This window comes from Ascaphus truei, chromosome 5, assembly GCF_040206685.1.
Source record: "Ascaphus truei isolate aAscTru1 chromosome 5, aAscTru1.hap1, whole genome shotgun sequence".
Lineage (NCBI taxonomy): Eukaryota > Metazoa > Chordata > Amphibia > Anura > Ascaphidae > Ascaphus > Ascaphus truei.
The window spans coordinates 161,829,994-161,852,976 of NC_134487.1; the positions used below are offsets into that span (position 1 = coordinate 161,829,994).

The 22,983-nt window shown below is 44.1% G+C and overlaps 1 protein-coding gene across 4 annotated transcripts in view; it reads right to left on the reverse strand.

Annotated features, from left to right (window-relative positions):
* JADE2 (jade family PHD finger 2) overlaps window positions 1-22,983 on the reverse strand; it is a 352,120-nt gene that overhangs the window by 262,267 nt on the left and 66,870 nt on the right. For all 4 annotated transcript variants that reach the window (XM_075601153.1, XM_075601154.1, XM_075601157.1 and 1 more), the window contains exon 5: window positions 20,492-20,577. In XM_075601153.1, coding sequence (XP_075457268.1) covers window positions 20,492-20,577 — 86 coding nt within the window. The remainder of the gene's footprint in view (window positions 1-20,491; window positions 20,578-22,983) is intronic.

A 22,983-nucleotide genomic window follows, 5' to 3' on the forward strand; every position in this document is an offset into this window, starting at 1 on the left:
ACACCATCTCACCAGCTGGAACGGAAGCCACAAGAAACTACCAATCTTTTGGAAGGACGCTCTGTGGAGTCTGGAGACACCTCCTCTCTATGCCAATAAATATTGGCCGCTTGTGAGTTTTTAATCCCTATTTTATTTGTTGATAATAAACAGTGTTACACTATGTTTCCCTTCTTCTCCCTATTTTGAGGAACCATCAAGAGGCCCCCCTCCCCCCCATCCCTAGTTGAAGATCTGTTGGTTAATACATATCCAGAGTCCTCTCAACTACCACAGAAGACCTCATATCCCCATGTAAGTGTGGTTAAATATACAGCTATATATTTGTTACTACCCTCCTGGTACCCCTGATTGTGTCCCCTCACCCCCTTTCCCTTATTTTACATGTACTCCTGAGCCACAAGTGGAGACAAGCACCGGTGATCCACCCCGTTTCCAAAGACTGTTTAACATAGAGGTTTGTGAATCACCTCTATAGAGACTCTGGCAGCAGGTTACACTTTGTGTGGGACTATAGCTTTACATCTATTATACAAGTTTGGCGCAACTATTTCCTTTTTTCCTATCATCATGCTCTGTACTTGAGGTACAGACGTAGTAAAGCTTATCATCTTTATTGGCGCGGCCTGGAAGGATTAACGCTGCGGTGGGTACCATTCAGAGGAAGGGAGCCCCAGTAGCGTGATCACGGCAGACACTGTGCCCAGCACCGCTGACTTTTGCATTTTGTTCCACAGCGCTGATGACAGCACGTCTTGCTACATCTGTAACAGGTTTATTGACGTTTGAAAAGAAAAAGCAACTGTTCCAAGCTCAATTAAGAACAGTCTAGGGTGTTTGGCCGCAATCAAACCACTGCAACATGTCGCCCCTGGGAGAACTCGCTGCCGGGACACCTCGCCGCTAGTGATCGACCACGCCATCTGTAAATGTCCCACGCCGTTCTAACGACATTTAAAGATGTCTCGTCGGAGCAGGGTGACGGTGTCAAGATTTGAGTGGCGAGGTGTCCCGGCTGCAACATGTGTGGTGGAGGTTTGTTCGCAGCCAAAACGTCCCATTCCTCAATGAAGAGGTGGTGGGATCGAAATGTTAGTTCTTCACTAGAATGCAAAGTTTGTTTATGAAGAATGCATTCCACCATGTCATCCTGATGATTGATGCTGATACTACCTTCAGCTAACAAAAACATTGCTTCTTCACTATAACAGCATATTAACCTTGTTTTACTGTTTTTTGGGAGAGCTATGGATAAATCCACTGACTGATGAAGCCATCTTCATTCTAGGTTCCAGGTCCTGTTCACTCAGCCACAATGTCTTTCAGGTCTAATGATTATTAGTCTTCTGGTACTTCTCTGGTCTTCTATCATCAATCCAAGAGTGTTGCACAGTTATAAGCTGTTCAGAAGTGTAAGAGATGTGTGCAGAGGTACATATAATGTAGACTGATTTGGTGAAATTATATCTTGGCTTTATTGAGCCTGTTCCTTTATCCAGGCAAAACATACAAAAACAACAAAATAATAAACCCCTATGCCTTTGTAAGGGCTAACTTATTTCCCAGACCCTAGCTGCAGGACTGGAGGGATATTCCCATCGCCAGCCTATCACACAAAAGTCTCAGGAAGTACCTTAAGCAGGTGGCCCTCCCTGTCAGTCTCTGGCAGGATCCTGTGGTCTTCTGTGTCCAGGAAATATAGGTCTCTGTGTGTCTTGATCTCAGCACAGCCTTTGTACTCAAGACAGTGTTTGTGTGCAGGCTTCTCTGCTCTCCTTCTGTCAGCCCAAATGTGAGCTAAAGAATCTCTCTCCTGTGTCTCACATGAGGCTTTTTACAGAGCTCTCATTAGTCCAGGTGGAGACTAGTTAATTGAGTGGCTGCAATCAACTATCTCTGCTGGATTCTCAGAGCTCTGAGATTGCTTTAAGAAGCCCAAAGCTACATCCAATATGACAAAAATACACAGTGAAATACCTATATATATCTTGAAAAGGGGATCTGTCCTTGGATCTGTCACAACCAGCTGCATGAAAAAGACCTGTTTACTTGGAAAGCGGAGAGAGGCGAGCTTAAACCCTGGGAGGGAGGGGCCACTAACCTGTTTTGTTGTATACATTTAGCCACGCCCACTAACACTCTAATTTACGCTTATATACATATATATATATATATATATATATATATATATTATGTGGTAATTTTGGGGGTTCCTTAGAGCTTGCTGGGTATCTGTGTGTTTATTAACTTAGTCCAGTTGGTCTCAGCTGTTTTGGAGGTCGGTGGCCCCTCCCTCCCAGGGTTTACGCTCGCTTCTTCCCACTTTCCAAGTGAGCAGGTCTTACATGCAGCTGGTTGTGACAGATCCAATGCAATCATTCGTCCACTAATTATAGAGGTAAATAAGAATTTTAATCAGTTAGTGTTAGGACCTGCTTATGCCTTGATGTGGCTAGCAGGCTTATAACGCTTTGGCCAAAGGGTTTAGCTAAATTACCCTTTTTGAAGAGATATATAGTTATTTCACTGTGTGTTTTTGTCATATTGGATGTAGCTTTGGGATTCTTTGCTTTTCGTTGAGTCCTCATTATTGTAACATACCCTGTCCACACATATTCAGGAAGAATGTATTGCAAATATCACAGGTACATGGGAAATCCTAATGGTTGTTCTTACGTAGTAAGGAAAACAAGAATTGATACTTCAATCCCTAATTAGCTGCCATGGTCAGTGACACATTACTCCTGTGTCCCCCAATCTGAAGCATTCGCGATAATAAAAATTAAGCACCTCTCGAAAGGTTGGATTTGCTTATGCTCAAAAGACCGCAGTTCTTTTGGATTTTTTATTTATTTATTTTTAAATCAAACTAAGCTTCATTGTTTTGCCAGCTCTTCTGTCTCTTGCAGAATAGTAACAAATAAAAACATAGGAAAATGACGGAAGATAAGAACCACTTCGCTCACCTCGTCGACCCATTCTTATATCCACTGTGAAATCTCAGACCCGATTACATCCTTTGGTTTCTACCATATTTCGGATTATCTTTGAAGCATGTTTTAATCCCCCTCTACCACCTCTTTAGTCGAGTGGCTATTCCATAAAACTACCACCCTTTCTGCGAAGAAGTCCTTTTTCATGGATCCCTGAACCTCCCACTCTCCAGTTTCTAGCATTTTTCTGTCTCTAAATTATGCTTCCCTTCTGTACCATGTCAACACCTGTGATTATATATATATATATATATATATATATATATATATATATATATATATATATAAACACCTACAACAGTCACGGGCCTCACTTTTAGTACTGTATTTAGCCATTCAGAGAGCACAGCTTGTGCTGTGCAAATATAGTCCCAAATCCTTTGCCTCTCTAACAAACTCCAAAGAAACCAAGCCAGCTCAATGTTATACTGGTACACTATTGTAAACACAGAGTTACCTTATTCCTAAGTGAACATCTGTGCCTTTTATCTGTTAACATTTGGTCTTGTGAGTGTAAAGAAAATATTACCTGGATAAGGTTTTCATTATTCTATGCTTCCTAATCTTATATTTTGTTTCCAATACAATTTTGCTCATTCCTTGTAACTAAAGGCATCCAAGATATAAGAATCAAGACTAGGAAAAGTGAACCTTAGCCACATAAACCCATTTTCTCTTTTTCCATTACACTGTTTCCAAATAATCCCATCTGGCTTCTTGGCTCACTACAGGACCAATCATTTTATTAAAATTATCAGTCTGCGGGGTGAAGTCAACGACTGAATGTGTAACACCACTAAAGAATCCATGACTTTTAGGTGATAAGATTCCCAAGTCCTTTAAGCACATCACAAAGTCACACATCTTATAAGAGCGAGAATGTTCAAGTCTTTAACATTTCAGGCTGCACAAGGTATCTAAAGAGAAGCATATCAGGGATCTGGAAACCCACCAAAAACTAATCCACTCAAACTCTAATCGAAATGCCTTTCACTTCTGAATTGCCAGAGATTAGGGCTGAAAAAAGACTCAATTATTCTACTCAAACGCTTCTGAATTATTTATGAAAGCTGAATAAACGATAAATTGGACACTGATGAACAAGAGGCCTGGTGGAGTGGATTGGGTAAAAGGAAATCAATGTTTTTTTATTTTTTAAATACAACTGTTTACTATGGCTTCCTTTCTGCAGAAATGTACACACGCTCTGTTGCTTAGCAACACAGGATTTAACAGTTTTGTTTGTTTAGCCCATCTACCCCCCCCCCCCCCATCACCCGTTGGAGGGAGATCATGTCTCTACCAAGTGTGTTCTGGTGCGGTGCATACCTGTTAGGTGGAACAGAAGGTCTGAGAGCTCCGCGATGGTATGGGGAGGCATAAGGACAGGCTCTCCATGATGGTTCTTCTGTCAGCGCAGCGCCTCCATCCAATGAGGATCCTGGGGCTGCCAGTATGGTCCTCACAGGCAACTCTTCTCACGTGCTCAACAGCAAGCATCACACCAGAGATGATATAACTGGGTTTTATTGGCTTAGTAGAGCATTACAGGCTCCATTCCCTGAAGGCAGTACCCAGGGCTTGAGGCCCTAAGCACCCCTCCTTGGCACACCTTACCCCCTAACAGGGCAAGGCCTCATCCTAAAGGTGCTTCCTCCACTCAGAGAGAACAGCACAGAACTCCCTCCCACAACCCTAAAGCTGAGGCCCCAGTACCTCTGCTGCACGCGCGCCCGCGAGACTGGCGACGCGTGCAGCCGATTCCCCGGTCTGCAGTGAGCTGCAGGAAGAGAGACCGGGTGGGGGGGGGGGCGTGGCGGGGGAGTGACGGGGGCGCGGCCATGACGTCACCCGGCAGGTTCACCCTCATTGGCTGAACCGCCGGGGGGGGCGTGGCTTAGCGCTCCGTCGCGAGTCCTGCTCTCAATTCTATTGAGAGCAGGAGCAACTCTCGCCACAGCGCTGCGGCCCCCCCTCGCAGCGGGCCTGGCGCCATTGAGGAGAGGGCTCTCGTCCCTGCAGCGTCCGCCACAGCGGGCGCTGCAGTAGCCAGCGGAGACCAGGCCTTACTCTCACCTCTAGAGAGAAACACCCTCCTTCCCAGGGGAGTAGCTTGTTAGGCTAAGGCCCTGGTCACGCCGCTGTAACGCGCGCCCGCGATATTGGCGGCGCGTTCAGCCGATTCCCCGGTCTGCAGCTCACTGCAGGAGGAGAGACCGGGGGGGGGGGGGCGTGGCGGGGGAGTGACGGGGGCGCGGCCATGACGTCACCCGGCAGGTTCGCCCTCATTGGCTGAACCGCCGGGGGGCGTGCCTAATCGCTCGACGCGAGTCCTGCTCTCAATTCTATTGAGAGCAGGATCAGCTCTCGCCCGAGCGCTGCGGCCCCCCCTCGCAGCGGGCCCGGCGCCATTGAGGGGAGGGCTCTCGTGTGTGCAGCGTCCGCCACAGCGGACGCTGTAGTAGGCAGCGGGGGCAAGGCCTAAGCCAGCATCCTATCAGGCATAGGCCCTTGTAGTACCAGGCTAATCCTGAACTGTATCAACTAACATACATATGATAACATACCCAGGCCCTGAAGGATTTACTCCTAACACGTTCTTTACTGGGACTTACTGTGCTGGAGGGGCCAGAGAATTAGTAGCCTAGGGAGACTTGGCTACACCAGGATGATGTTAATTGCTCCTACAAACAATGTGAGCAACTGTTTAGGAAACGGAATAAAAAAAAAATGTACTAACCAACACTTAAGAAAATGAAATGAATATACTTGGAGACAAAGGTGGTACAGAGGCTTTCTAAACCCTTATTGCTAAAATAAGGTGAAGTCGACAGGTTACTGAAGGGGTTAGACTCATTAGAGACAATTCTTTAATAAAAAGTTAAAAGTTAAGGAGGCAATCCAAGCCTTTTTATTACCCTTTCTTGAATTTAAAAAAAAATGTTTAATACAGGATTGAAGGGAAGAAAATCAGGGCTCCACGGATTTTCTAAATAAATGAATTTATTGCCAATAGACTTGTCTATTTAATACAGGATTGAAGCAGGGGGTCTCCGGAGCTGAACAACATTAATTTCAGCTCCGGGGTCTCCCTGCTTTAAGTGGTACTTACCTTCGTAGTAAGTGCCAGTAGCCACTCCAGGGTTCACTACATGACTGCTTTTCAAATCTCTCGGGCCCTGCTGGCTATAGTGTGAGGAATCGGGGGTCACGGCGGTTGCAGCGTGACCCCCCTTACCACCTGCGGTCCCCGTTGTCTCCGCTCCGTTCCCCCACCTTCCCCGTCGGTACCCCCGCCGGGCGGCCGCTGCTCCACACAGCGGGTAAACATGCGGCCACCATTAGACCTGCACGCGCGCTCTCCAGCATTACAGAGCGCGCGTCAGGCAGTCATAATTTATTCACCCCTCTGGGGCTAAGGCCACACCTCCGGCACTCGCGCGGCTCACAGTCGCATTCCCCTGCCTTTCAGCTGTACTCAACATACCCTCATCAGCACAACCTATCCAGTGCTGCTCCTCACGCTCCTCCCGGCCTGCCTCCACCTGCCATTGGTCAGCCCACCTTTATAATCCCTGTTCTCCCTGTTGCACATCACTCTGCATAGTCTTAGCTCTGTTGATGTGTGCTTTACCCCTCTCTGTTACAGTGCTTCTCAGGTTCTGATCCGGCTTGTCTGACTACCCTCTCTGGCTCTCGACCCCGGCTTCCTCCTGACTACGCTGCATCTCTCGTCCCCTGAACTCGGCTTGCACCTCGACCACCCGGACCTCCCGGCTCCCTGAACTCGGCTACGGCAACCTCTAAGGCATTTCTACTCTCCGGATCCGGCAAGTACTATCGCTATAGTCTCCTGACCTGGCCACGCAAATACCACACTCCTTTCTGCTGCGGGTGCGTGTATCTTACGTCCCACCTCAGTTCAAGGGACGGGTCTGGTCTGCGGGCAGCACTGCGTTACAAATAGGAAGCCGTGACATCATTTGCTGCGGCTTCCTATTGGCCCATGTGATCGGGGGCTTTTAACTGCAGAAGATACCGGGACCCCCTTTTGGAGGTATATCCCTGGAAGCAGGGGATTCCTGGAGCTGAAATTAACGAGGTTCAGCTACTGAGACCCCTGCTTCAAACCCGTATTAAAAATGAATGAAAAAAAAACACACTGTGATCTCTCCTTTAAGACTGCATTTCTGAACCACTGTTAGAAAAGCAGTGACAATGTATTTAATCTTTCAGTGTCAAATACATCAAATAGTCTGTACACATGGATTACACAACCTCCGGCATGACGGTCTTTATGGACATATCAGAATGCGCCCGTTCCGCTAAACCTCCCATGTATCATTATCTCTCGACAGGACTACTGCAACCTTCTCCTCTCTGGCAGTCACAACTTCATACAGGGGTAAACGACAAAAGTAACACAAAGCGCACCAGGGATTAGTGTATTTGCTCAAATACAATGTGACAATAAAATCTAATTGATGAAAATTAGAAGATAAAAATCAATCTAATAAGAGGTCAAATGACCACACATATAATCAAGTATAACACTTAGGAGGCGTCGCGGCCTCTCTTTAAGATAGAGAAACCAATCCCTCCTTATACTAAATACAAAATAAAATAAACACAAATGTACACATGCACAGACGTAATGGTCACAGGTATAGTCAGTCTAACAGATAAACACCTAAATACAGTGCAATGTAATGACTGAACATAAAACTACACTGAGGGGAATAGGTACTCGCCACGAGTGAACGTTACAGTTTGCTGGCGTTGATGATCAGCCCGGACTGCACCCGCATGCAGCGATGACACCTCCACCTGAACTCCCCGGATTCCCTGCTCCAGCCAGTTATGAAGCGCGTTGAGCGACCTCTCATGACCTTAACGCGTTTCGCAACAACGTGCTTTGTCAGGAGTTGACCTTTGTGTTTATTTTATTTTGTATGTACTCCCACCCTGCTCGCACCCCCTCCTTACAATGTCTCCGGCGTCATGTTGCCATGGCAAGGTGACATCATGTGACCCAGCAGTGTCATTTCACGCCACGTTCACATAATCCTCTAGCATTTCATTTAAAGGCCTTGGGGAAGAGCGTGGAGACTCTGCAACCGCCGCAACCCTCCCCCACCCCCACACCCCCTGAAAAATCTCGTCCCCTCCACCCCAGTTTGCACACCCCTGCTCTAGTCTACAATCTATTCACCATGCCACTGCAAACACTATCGCACTCTCTTCAAGGTCTGGCTCTGCCCCTCTCCTCCTGAAATCCTTTCAATTGCTCCCCATCAAACTCTGCAAAAAGAGAGAGAGGTGATACCCGCTCAATCTGAGTAAGAGTGGTGTAGGTGCACTAGGGATAGAAGTTTAAGCAAACAGGGTCCTAACCAGACAGTTCTCCAGAGGTGAAGAGCTGGGTTGGGAGACCCCTGTGCTGTGCAATCAGTTACCCAAATGTACAAAAATGTAAATAATCTCTAGTTGAGGTTGAATGGAGAGCTAAATGGCACTATGCACACAAGTACCATAGGAGATACCAACTATGGTGTAACATGGATACATAGTTGTAATGAATAATGGAAAAAGTCCCATAATAGTAGCTGGTAAGCACTGAGATTAGAGTATAAAATTAATCTTTAATAGTAACAAATAAAATACGGTGGGGACGTTAAAAATAGTATGACGGAATATATCTAAGGTAGTCCATAAAGGTACATTTCAAGAGATAAAAGAATATATCTCTACAACCTCTATGTGAGGGTGTATACTGTACAATGCTGGGAGGTAGCTTAATTATATACAGTAGGAGATATAAGATACAGTATCTCTGCAGCCTCTATGTCAGGCTGCATGCAGTACCTTGAGGCTGCTTGTTTGTTTAGAAAACAGGCAGGAGGGCTGTATAGTAACAGAGCGACGGCAAATTAATCAGTCTAACTAACTGTCTGGATAACAAATGGTATAAGTGTCAGTCACCAGAGCGGTAATTAGAGTGAAAGCCGCACTAAACAGAGGGCCTCGTAGATATCAGAGGTGCCGTGTCTATCAAGTAGGAAGCCTGGAGGACATCTTTCAGGCAGCACAGTATATTGTACCTACTGTTTGTGCAGCATTATGTGGTGAGGTGCACCAACGTAGTGTGCAACCTCAGTCAGCTGTGTATTCTAACTGTTTGTGACGACAGTGTAGCCCTAGAGTGTTTTTAAAACAGATACCTAATAGCGACCATAAATGGATAAGTACCTTCCATACATACTATTTTACTTCAGAACTCTACATTTTTCTACCTCCTCTTACCTCATTTTTCCTCTACCTCATTTGTGTACCTCCTCCTTGTGAGCTCTAATCTCCCACTACTTATTCTCTACTGAAAGCAGCCTTCTCTCTGCTGCATTCGTCTCAACAGCACTCGCACATCTGAAACCTCTCTCACTTTTGGCCCCCTACCTGTGCAACTCTGTTCTCCTCACAATTTGCAAATTCACATCCCTCCCCATCTTCAGGTCCCGACTGAAATCTCCCTCTTCAGCGAGGTCCGTGCACTCCCGACGCACTTAATTTCCCCCTTAAATATGTTCTCTACTCCCCTTGCAATGTTTTCTGTAAGTCTCCCACTATTACATTAAGATTGTAAGCTCTGTAGGATAGGGACTCCCTAATTCCCATTATTTAACTTCCTGTTTAACGCACTTGTGAAACTTTGTATATTATCACTGTCTTGCTGATTCTGTAAAGCACTGCGTACATTGGCGGCGCTATATAAACACATACCTACAAAATGTGGGGAGAAATAAAAATGCAGAGGATATACAGTATGCTACTGTTTGTGTGCATGGTGTAATTCCTCTTTCCCTATTCCTCGTGTTCCATATAACTGATTCCCTACTGTCACTTAACATACAGCTATAGAAAGGAAGCCACTGGGGGCATAGATATGAGGTCACATGGCATAGCTGTGAAGCCACAGGAATGCAATTCTTAGCTAGCAACAAGACAGTGAGTGTCAAAGACTAAGTAAATGGGCAGGAAATGAAAATAGGCCATCAAAAAGCAGATTCAAAGAATATAATGTGAAACCTTGAAATAACTATTATCCAAACTGCATGCAACAAGCTACACACAGAAGGCACAAAGAAATCTGATATACTGTATTGATGTGTGTTCCAAATCATTGTACACCACAATGTAATACCAAAATGACCATTTAGTCCATCGCTCCTAGCCTTTAGAATGCCATATTGACACCAATTGGACATCACAAGTTAAAACAGAAGGTTAACACCTTTGTAACATTTGGCTATCACTTTTTTCCCCCTCTTTCTCCTTCCTCTCCCGTTTCAGAGGTCAAACGGCAGGTCATGTGATTGTTGCACAAGCGATCACATGCAGTAATCATGAAGTCAGATTCTGCAGGTGCTGCAAACCTTCCGCCATTCTAAATGGTTACGCTCAATTAAACCTGAAAGGTATCCGTCAGCATTTCAGAATTAATGGGACAAAACATGAATTCTGGTTAGTAACAGAAAACAAGAAAAACAGGCATTCAAAATAAAGGAACTTAATGGTGATATGTTAACATACTTAATATAATTCCGACAATCTTAGTGTAATGTTGGAGTGGAGGCGCTAAACCAGTGACACAATTCTTTAGGCGCACATTCACCAAGTTAACTGCACCGACACACTTTATTCGAGCAAATGCCCAGTATGTACCTGGCAGATACCTGGAATGCACCGCTCCTCACCTCTGACAAGCCCCGTTGCGTTTGCCTTCCCAGCCTGGGTTCATGCCTGGCTGACGGGCGGCTGATCTGTTAAATGATAATGATTAGGATTTAATAGGCTGCAATGCTTAGCGTGTCTACCAGATGGCATAAATTCATGAATTGTAATGCAGTATATATATATATACTGTGCAGTATTGCAGCCAGCAGGAATAAAATGCTTCAATCCCTGCCTGAAAAATACCTCAATGCACTCGGGCAGAAAACAGTCACAAACCTCAATACACCCGGGTATACCCGAATTTGTGGGACTAGCCGAGCTCGAATAAAGTGTGTCGCCAGTGTAATGCCTATTTATCATACGACATACATATATAAAAGATAAAAAAGGGGGTTGTAATTTTTTAAATACCACTTTATGTAAATTACAAACAATACATTCACTTACATTACAAATAATAAGATGGTACCACGCTGTCCACGATATCCCTGCCCGCCAACCCGTCAGATGAAAAAACAAGCAGTCCCGCTGGATGATAAATGTCCCGGCACGCCAACACCACAGAAGGAACTGCTGTACAGAGTACGTATGGTGGCTGCCGAGCTCCAAACAACTGCTGTCTGACTTCACAGCGCCCCACGTGGTACCAAAGTAACCAGAATCACCTCTACACGTTTCAAGTTCACTACTCTTCGTCAGGGGGTGTAATCACAGGTTGCAAAGGACTGTAAGATATACCCTACAGTCCCACACTGTACCCTCCAATCTAGGTAATTAAGGTGCTCATGTGCTAAGTGCTTAAGGTGCCATTCAAAACAAACTACAATAAACATAGACAAACATACATGATCGTGTATGTATGTCTATGTTTATTGTAGTAATAAACCATGGCTTTTATTAAGCCCGTAGCTTCCGACAATACATTTTTAAGAAAGCAACCAAATAAACCAATAGCGTATCCCTTTGTAAGGGCTAAATCACTTCCAAGTCCCTCTCTGCAGGGCTGGGAGGATAGGCCTCTTGCCAACCTCTGACCCCAAAGTCCAATGAGATACCTTTAAGCAGGGGCAGTTTATGTCAGACTCCGGGTTTGGGTTTGTTGGGGGCCACCCTCTGTCGGGTTCCAGGGTCCGCGGCACCCTGGAACAGAGGGTCTAGTTTCTGGGGATCCTGCTGGCAGCAGAGTCCTGTGCTCAAGGACACTGTTCCTGTGAATCTCTTTTGGCAACAACGTCCCTCTGTGCTCAAGAGATCTCTCCTGCAGTTTAAGCAAGGAGGCTTTTCTACCTGACTGATGAGCTGGGGGGAGACTGGCTAATTGTCTCTAGCTGCAATTAACCAGCTCCCTGCTGGACTCATGAGTCAGATACAGGCTTCCTATATGGAGCCCTATTTAGACAGGGCTTTAGGCCGTCACAAACGTCAAGACATAAATATAAAGATAACAAAGCGTTATCTTAAAATAATGTAATGAATAATGAAGCGCTATGTACATTAATGGTGCTATATAAATAAAGGCATACAATGTGACGTTACTCTATGCTAATGAGCAAATAGTTACCTTGTGAGCAAGGTTTAAACTCAGGGAAAAGAACATCCATTACGGTTTTAGGTCTCGTTATCTGCCCTGATTAAACAGAGCTTACTGGTTCTAGGCCATAAAATTCTACTAAAAACTTTAGTAAAAGCGCATTAAGATTTTTTTTTCCTCTTAAAGTAGTGGTACTACTTTAACTACATCCCAAAAGCTGAACTTTGAGAAAATAAAGTGGTAGGTTTAAACAAACAAAAAATAATTCTCTTAGTATTTGTGGAATTTTAGAACTGGAAATAAAGAGATAAATAAAGAGATAAAAGTGACACATTTTACCAAACAATATTATCACAAGTCGTACTGTAATCATTTTACTGTGTTGACTAATTGAATTAATTAGTTTCAGTGCGTCCGAATACTAAGCAATATCCTTTGCTCTCATCAGGAACTGTGACTAATTCAAACTATTTCCTATAGTATTTCACATTCCCAGTAATTACTTCCACAGCAATAACAATAATTTTTGGCCCAGCAATGCCACCTGTTGCACATTACATTTCCATTATACAACTGTCAGTCACTCTACTAAAATCCTTCATTGGTGACCATAAAGTATATTGGCATAACCATGTATCCTGTTCCATAAGCATGCTGCCTTAGAGTCACATTTACCTCCTAATCTGCTCACATTCATAATCATACTTAAAAGACAACATACAGTAGTCCATCCTCATCTTTTCTTGCCTCAACCACTGTTAACTATTAATTGACTCGACAATATGTAACCCACCTATTAAAGTTTATAACAGGAAAATCCTGAGGTTCTAGAGGTTCTAGTAACGATGGTATATCCTGGGTGGCCTATGCACTCCAAACCTTTCTTATACCGGGAACTAATATATATGGTTCCTGACGAAGAGGAAGCGAAACGCACAGAGCCGTGAGTGATTGCAGTACAGAGTGATGAGGCAGCAGCCGCCAGACATCCTGTTGCAAGAGCTCGCTAGTTGGAAGACGAGGCTGAACAGAAGCCGGTTCCGGAAGCAGACAAAACAGCTGCGATTCCTTTTCGGAGGATGCGGCATCGCTCGGGGCGGAAGCCTTCCATCCTCTGTGTTCATTTCAACACTTTGGCATCTCCGGGAGGGTCAGGGAGGATCTTACCCATCTCTACGGTCTGAAGGGTATCAAGCCATACACCACATTGGAGCAATTCCAGGATATTACACTCTCCCTGCTTTTATCTGGGGCCGTGTGAGTTGTGGCAACTTTAGATTACCTATAATCACACTACCCGGTTTTTCTAAAGCAATATTGCACTGTGTGTCTTCTCCTTTCTTTTTCATTTTGTATGATTCTGCGTTTCATTACGAGAGAAAACAGCATTCAAGCATATCACATTTCTTTTTATATTTACACGAATCATCACGTTTTTGCTAGTTACTGATGCAGCCACCAGTATTAGAACACTTACCTGAGAAATTCCTGGGAGATTCTGGGGCAGTCTCACAGTAAATGCCTCAACATTTTTGTAAAATTCTTAATGGCCCATCGGATTAACACAGCAGGGTTCCCAGCAGGCCCATTCAGTTTGAATGGGACTGCAGGGACTCCCTGCTGGGTTAATCCTATGGGCCATTAAGAATCTCACAGAAATGTTGAGGCAATGTGTCAGCAATGTTGAGGCATTTACTGTGAGACTGCCCCAGAATCTACCCAGGCAGAGTTCTAATACTCGTTGCTGCATCTCTATCACCAACTATACTTTATCACTTAATTCACCATAAACAGCACTGTATTGGCTTTTTAAGACTTGTTGTTGTTTGTCACATATTTTGACAGCGCTCGGTGTTCCTTTCCAGCAGCAGTTCAAGCTGCCGTTTTATTTATTTTCATTCAATATATGCATCAATACAATCTGCATCTGACAAGTGATTTGCTAAGTTACAGATCGATCTGTTCTCCTGCAATCGGCTCTGATTCGGCTCGTGGTTCACTAAATCACTGTTAGTGCTGCAGAAGAGTACCCAAGATGCAAAGTTCTGTGGGGAAGATCATGTGACCAGGCAGACACTAGATACAATTGGTCCACTGCTAGAGATTAGGCAAAAGGGGTGTGCCAGAACCTGTCTCAGAAGAGGAAGGGATGACCCTACCTGTCTTTCTAACTATCGACCTGTCTCCCTCCTGCCTTTTGCCTCTAAACTCCTTGAACGTCTTGAATTCTCTCGCTTGCTCCACTTTCTCAACATCTATTCCCTCCTAGACCCTCTACAATCTGGCTTCCGCACTGCTCACACGACTGAAACAGCCCTCACTAAAATTACTAATGACCTCCATGCTGCTAAAGACAGAAGTTTTTACACTCTGCTCATGTTACTCCACGTCTATGCAGCATTTGACACGATGGACCACCCTCTTCTCCTTCACATTCCCCATACTCTTGGTATTCGTAACAAAGCTCTATCCTGGATCTCCTCTTACCTCTCCCATCGTACTTTCAGTGTCTCTTCAGCTAACACCTCCTCCTCTATCGATCTCTCTTTGGGGGTACCACAGGGCTCTGTCCTGGGACTTCTTCTCTTTTCTCTGTACACACTTTCTCTAGATGACCTAATCACATCTCTTGGGCTTAAATATCACCTCTATGCTGACGACACACAAATGTACTTTTCAACCCTAACCTTATATCTGCTGTGCAGACCAAAGTTTCTGAATGTCTCTCTGCGATATCATCCTGGATGGCCCTCCGCCGACTTAACATGACAAAAACAGAGCTCCTCATACTTCCTCCCAAACCTAGCCCTACTACCTCCTTCCACATTACTGTTGGAAGTACTATCATTCACCCAGTAGCCCAAGCATGCTGCCTAGGGGTTACACTCGACCTCTCTCACATTCTTCTCTCACATTCAAAACGTATCTAAAACCTGTCGCTTTTTCGTCTGCAATATTATAAAGATACGCCCTTTCCTATGTTGCTCGACTGCTAAAACTCTGACACAGGCCCTCATTCTCTCCCGTCTTGATTACTGTAACCTCCTGCTGTCCGGAATTCCTGCCTCTCACCTGTCTCCCCTGCAATCTATCCTAAACGCTACTACCAGAATCACTCTACTCTTTCCTAAATCTGTCTTAGTGTCACGCCTGCTGAAATCACTCTCCTGGCTTCCTATGAAATCACGCATCTCGCACTCAATTCTCCTCCTCACTTTTAAAGCTTTACACTCTTCTGCCCCTCCCTACATCTCAGCCCTAATTTCTCGCTATGTACCATCCTGACTCTTGCGTTCTGCTCAAGGATGTCTTCTCTCTACCCCCTTTGTATCTAAAACCCTTTCCTGCCTTAAACCTCTCTCACTGACTGCCCCACACCTCTGGAATGCCCTTCCCCTCAATACTCAACTAGCACCCTCTCTATCCACCTTTAAGACCCACATTAAGACACACTTGCTTAAAGAAGCATATGAGTAGGACCGTGGCTAATATAATACCCATGATACATAAAGCTTGGCCCCCTGCAGACACACTTACCAGAATGCCCTCCTACTGTCTCTGTACATTCTTCCTACCTACTAATTAGATTGTAAGCTCCTCGGAGCAGGGACTTCACTTCCGAAATGTTAGCTTTATGTCTGAAGCACTTATTCCGATGATCTGTTATTTGTATTATTTGTTATCTATATGATTGTCACGTCTATTACTACTGTGAAGGGCTACAGTATGTACATTAATGGCGCTATATAAATAAAGACATACATACATGTGACTTTGTAAATGGTTGCTACAGAAACAAAAATGCGTGTTACATTAGAATTTTTTTTTAAATGCTACAAGTATTTTTTCATAGTACAGAACTGATTTATTTTTATTTTTAAAAACCCACACATGTAAGATATTGCTTGACCTGCAGCTTTCACGCCGTTCAGTCAAAATTACTGAGCCACTGATTGAGTTTTTCTTTGCAAAGTAACCACAAATGTCAAATGTTTCCTCCAAGTGTGATTACGTTTGTTTAAAAAAGCCAAATACATTGTAAAGCTTTTTAACAAAATGTTTTCTGGCCATCTTTGTGCCCCATGGGACTTACCCTTTAAATTGCATTAGGATTAAGATTTACAACCTGTTATTTAGTAATTTTATTACAATGCTTCCACACACCTTAGGCTAAGGCCCCGCTCCCAGAGTCAGCGCACCTGCGCTGCTGACAGGCGGTGCGCTGAGATACACAGACCGCGATCTGCGGTCTGTAGGGAGCGGGAGGTGGGCGGGAGGTGGGAGGTTTGATCGGGAGGTGGGAGGTTTGATCGGGAGGTGGGCGGTTTGACAGGGAGGGGGGCGTGGCTTGAGCGGAGGGACCCGCTACTCTCCCCCCCCTCCCTCCACGGACTCGGGCTGGAGCTGGAAGGTAAGTTTAAACACACACACGCAGGCACTCATTCATACACGCGCACACGCACACACAGGCAGGCACTCACGCACTCATACACACACACACACACACACACACACACAGACAGAGGCAGGCACTCACGCACTCGGGCACACACACAGACAGAGGCAGGCACTCACGCACTCATACACACACACGCGCGCACACACAGGCAGGCACTCACGCACTCATACACACACACAGACAGAGGCAGGCACTCACGCACTCGGGCACACACACACACACACACACACAGACAGGCACTCACGCACTCAGACACATACACACACAGACAGGCACGCACTCAGACACACACACAGAGAAAGGCACTCACCTGCTTTCACTCCACACTCCTCCCCGCTCCCCGAAGCCTCTCCTCCTCCCGAAGCCTCCCCTCCCCATTGGCTCACAGCCACACACGTCACGCGTCAACGCTAGGAAACACCATTCTCTGGTGTCTCCAGCGGCTGACGCGCTACAGCGTGTAGTCAGCTGTGCAGCCAGGGGGGACCGGGACCGGCTCGCGAGGATTCCCCTGCTGGTGGGGAACTCGCGACCCGCCGCCCGCGCCAACGAGCGCAGCGGGACCGAGGCCTTACACTTCTGAGCCATTGATCTATAACATGTGATATTGTTTTAGTGGCTGCTAATGGATTGCCTCTTCCATTCCTACTCAGTGAAGTCATATAATGCAATATAATAATAGTAATAGTATTATAATGCAAGATCAGTGATTCCCAACTCCAGTCCTCAAGAACCCCCAACAAGTCAGATATCCCTGCTTCAGCACAGGAGTCTCAATCATTTTGACTGAACCACCTGTGCTGAAGCAGGGATATCCTTTAAACCTGACTTGTTGGGGGTTCTTGAAGACTGGAATTGGGAACCTCTGATCTAGAGTTTTTTTAAATCTTCATTTAGTCTTTTGTGTTATAAGACAGACAGTAAACTCATATATACACAAAGTAAATTGGCAATTCACATTTTCTTTCTTTCTTATTTTATGTCAAATAATTCTGATGTCACAACTGGTCAGGATTGGGGTGTAGATAACAGGAGTGGTGCTCTCAAACAGTTATGTGCTTAATACAATAATGTGCACTTCAATCAAACAACATATGTAAAAATAAGACCATAAGTGTCAATGTGATCTTTTTATAAACCACTAATCCCACACAATGGTGGAAAGTGGAAGTGACTGAAACTTGTGCAACTATAAGTGCAGATAATGTGAAAATATTGAGTCCTTCACTCAAACTTTTAAGAAAAAACAGTTCTCCAGTTTCTCCGATGTAGCAATTCCAAAGAGGTGATGAAGCTTTTGCCTAAGCGAAACGCGTAGAGTGCGTGAGAGGAAGCACCCGATTGGGGAAAGGAATTTACGATGTTTCTGGGCGGCCGATACCGGAAGCAACTCCAGCCGACATCTAACAGCTGATCCCTTCAGTGTCGCGGAAGCGATGAGATCGGCACTTCAGAGATTCTGTTTTTACTGTTACATGCTTAAAATAACAGCCTAAATGTGAGTGTGCATTTGTGAGGCTTGTGTGTTTCCTCATTATAAAGTTTTATACATATATTTTTGAGTGATGATGTTCTCCTCTTTTCTTTCGAGGTAATCCACATCATCTCACCTACTTGCCACAGTTTGTGATACGCGTAGTTACACTCACCAGGATGTGATTATAACAGTTGGAGGTTTAGTATATGTACATTTCCACCCACTCTGACAATACTACTGTATGGTCTATTTCTGTTTCTTTCTTATATATTTTGATGCCCTCCACTCCCTCACCTCTTAGGAATGGCCTCAACTGGTCAAACAGATCTTAGTAAAGAACAGCACGGATCAGTTAGGATTAGAATACACAAGACCTGGAGGGAATACAAACTTGCTTTTCATAGGAAATAAAAAAGTTAAACGTTCCCTTTAAGAGTGATGAGTTTTTGTAAAGAAGCCACTTACATAGTTACACTTGATAAATAATGTCTATTTTAAACTACAATGCACTACTGTTTGCTTCCTTAGGAGTTTTAGAAATGTTGACAGACTAACATTTTACAATAAAATGTTTCAGCAAAACCGATATATAAAATTGTGGACCTTAGCTCACTGGCCACTGGATAATGTGCTGAGGTTATGCATCCAAATTAAACAGAGAACAGCAGGGTATTCACTTGTGTCAGGGTAAGATTATTGATATTACATTTCTTTCAACATTCCAATAGATATCATGACGTTTACCCTGACAAAATTATGGTGTTGTTGCTTCTGGTGGTTTTGCGTAAGGAGTTTTTCCTTTCCTGGTTGAAAATGGTTCTGTTGCACGGAAAAGATTCTTATTTTCTATACAAGGTACGACTGATTTCACCACATGAGTACTCCCCATTCTTTTTGAACAAAACAGTAGTTCCCAGCACTCAAAAATAGAATAAACCAAAAATCTGCAAATATAGAGCTTTAATATGTAAGTGTGTCTTAACATGAGCGTATACACAATAGTAGACGTGGGTGTGATGATAAGGGGGATGTGATAACCATTCTATTTTTGAGTGCTGGGAATGTTTTGTTCATGATTATTTGGGAGGGTTGAGGGCCCCTTCTTGTTCTCGTTGCACCACTTAGACATATTTAATTCTTATACTCACATTGTGTGTTGTCTACTCCTTATATCCTCCCCATTCTTTTTGTTCCAATAGAGAGCAAAAAAAAAGTTGGAACGCGCGCATAATGTGGATTCTCAGCTTTGCCAACCTGCCTTCATATACTTATGATAGTCTAGACCAGTCCTGGTTCTGAAGTCACCCACTGTCCCTAGGAATACAGGACTGTTGTGGACCAGAGTCAGCAAAACACAAATGGATGTAAATATTAAGACATGGTGTTAGGTTGACGAGAATTAATTCTAGGGTTCCGCTGGAAGAAATTTACATAGGACTGGATGAAGTTTAGTTTTTTATATCTCCAAAACAAAACACGTTTTGAAAATCCCATACAACCCATGTATTTCGGTGGTTGAATGAAAAAATGAATGTATAAAAAAATAAACAAGATGAGAGAAGGAACGAGAATAAATAAATGGATAGCTACACTAGGTGAATGGACAAATTAATGACAAATCAATCAATGAAAGCTTTACTACGAGAAAACATGAATGAATGAAAGGAAATCTTTAAACCTTCAATGGATGAATTAATGAGCCAATGAAAGTTTGAGTAAGAAGAGTGAACTGAAAGCTGCACTGAATTAACAAATACATGAACGATTGATTGAATAAATAGTAAGAAGTCTCGACCAGGAATTATTTAATATACGCATGAATAAAATACTTCAGAAAAATGCATGAATGAATTCAGAATAAAATATACAAATACAATCTGTCATCAGTAAAGTTTACAGTTTAATAGATCAATGAATGCATGAACCCTATTCATTTCGTGAAGCACATTAGACTGGAGTCCGTCCCTTATTTTGCCCAGAAGCCAATTTTTCTTCCTGCCTCCCAAGGCTTATAACCTCAGTCCTCTGAAGAACAATTCCTTTGTGATATCTTCGGCTGCCCCAAACATCATAAGAATGCCCATTTATATCAAGGAAACTACGAAGAATTATACGCCCCGGCATCATGGGACTATTCCCTTACATTGAAGAAGGCACCTTAATGATGCCAAAAATGCAGCTGTGACCATTTGCAGCTCCCCACAGTCAATCTACTTTTAGTGGCTGCGAGGAGCATTCAACACAGGATGTGAACTAAACGAATCTCACAGTTATAACCCAAAGAAAGAAACATATCTAACCTCTGAGGGTTTCTTCACCTTCTGTCGAGTCCATGTAGTTTTGGTCGTTGGGACTTTGGAGCATCTTGACCATGATGTTATAGGACCTTAAGTGAACAAAAATAGAAATGATCATAATGTACCGGTACAGATGTAGCCAACATTATTGCACCCATTAACGCAACACTAACACGTTAAAAGGTGCCATAACCATGGCTGTGACTGCATCAGGGAAACATTACCCTTAACATAACAAGGATAATTCAAATCCTAAAATCACAGGCGTACGAGCCCTATAATCACAAGGATTTTCCTGATATTAAAACAGTACTGCAATCTCAAACTACAAAATACATCTATAAGTGTAAAGTCTCTTTTCTGCTGTCATCCAAAAATGAAACTCTAGTCTGTGTGCACCTTCAGTAATTACAGCTGCTTATGCTACTGCTTATGCTACTGATTTGAGGTGAGGTACAGTATGTAAGGTGGTAGTCTTGAATACAAAATACAGAGAGTTCAACAATTCACACTTAGGAAAGCACTTTAACACAGGATTTGTGTAAGAAAACCCTTACGCTGGAGTAGGACGTTCCTGATATTTATTTCTATGGTTTAACATAGGGGCAAGACCAGGTAATACAATATCAACTGGCATTTCTTTATTTATTGACAACATTATATAGCGCCCTTATCCAGGGCGCTGTACATTAGTTAGTAAAACTTGTTTGGTTGGTGGGCAGGGGGGGGGGGGGACGACGACACTATTAACCAGACTATGGGTTAGGAGCATTTAAGAGCTTGCTTGGTTGGTGAACAGGGGTTGGAGTAAGGTCTCTGTATTTAATCTGGTTGGTGGCATGGTGATGGGTTTGACAGTGGGGACAGTGATGTCAATTGGATCTATGAGGTGGGTGACTTTGGAGGGTTTTGGCGAGGATTAAGGAAGGTTTAGGAAGGAGTGAGGGTAGGGGAGATCATGGGCATTGAGTAGTATGGGGTGAGGGTGGGGATTGGAAAGGAGGTTAATGGGGGATCATGGAATGTGATGGAAAATAGATGAGTTTTGAGTTGCCTTATGAAGCTAGTCAGGGATGGGGCAGATTGGATGTGGTAGGGGAGCTTGTTGCAGTGGAGGGGAGCGAGTAAGGCAAATGATTGGAATCGAGAGTCGGCACAGGGGGCTGGGGGAGTGAGGGATTTATTTATTTATAACAACATTTATAGCGCGCCCTTATCCAGAGCGCTGTACATTAGTTAGTAAAACGTTAAATAGGTAATGATAATTGTGGCTTTCTAAAGAGGATGTCTTATGTACTCAATCTGTTTTTATTAAGTGTTACATGGCAGTGAACTTTCACATTACTGCAACTATAATATAGCTAAATGTATAATGTAAACAGGATACCTCAACACTAATGTTTCTGAAGTTTATGTGAATTTGCACATAGAGGGAGTGTGTGAAGCAAGAGCTATTGTACCAAAACATTCCATTCAGTGTTTGACACTTCATACAAGTGGCTAAGTTTACAATTCTTGTTCTAGTAGTAATTCAGAGTAATTCAATGTTAGCCATGTGTTCTTTTATACTACTAATCTGCCCTACCTAATACATAAGCCCTGGTACCAGCGCAGGCAGTGCTAGGGTTAATCCGGGTTTTCCCCTGCAGTAAGCAGCTCCCTTGAGTGACAGGGGGGCCGTCTTTGGCCTGTGCACTGCCCAATCAGGGGCTCAGACCTTGGACCCTCCCCCATGGTACTTAAGGGGCTAAACATCCAAATGTAGTCCGTGTTCTCTCCCCTGAGAGAGAGTTCCAAGGAGTGTGGAATCAGGGCTCTGATCACCTCCATCCTCTCCCCTAGTGGAGTGGGACAACTACCCCTCATCCCATCAGGGGGTGAGGGAAGAGATCAGGATAGACCCTGGAAGCCTCAAGCCTCTTGGGTTGATTCCAGAGACCATCCGGAGAAGGGACAAAATAAGAGAGTTGTACCAGTTGTATGCTGTGTGCTATGTGCTGATGGACAATAAAGTGTTACTGTTTTATAATATACTCCTGCCTGAGAGTACAATAAATCAGGGGGAGCAACAGAAGAAAGTTCTCCTGCAGGGATTGCCTTCGGTACAATTGGAGCCTGCAAGAGATGGAGGCGCCGCGCCAGTGAGAAAGAACCATCCATCACCCCAAAAGCCTGTCCTGTCTTCCCCACTAACAGCGGAAACTCAGCGCTTCTATGAACCAGCCAGTAACAAACGCTTTGATAAAGCTCTTTTGAGTGAAGCATATCAGTGTGATCTTCCATCTGTGATTAAATCGTTTATTTTTTAGTTCACCCTGTTACTGGTATTTGTTCGCGGTGCTATAATTTTTTCTCTGCCTACTTATCCTGCATGACGCACGACTGGATCGATGTCCTGCAAGTTTGAAGTTTATGGACACTACATGCCACCTATTGTGAGTACAATCTCATCTATATTGGAGATTCTTGAATATATTGGAGGTCTCTCAATGAAC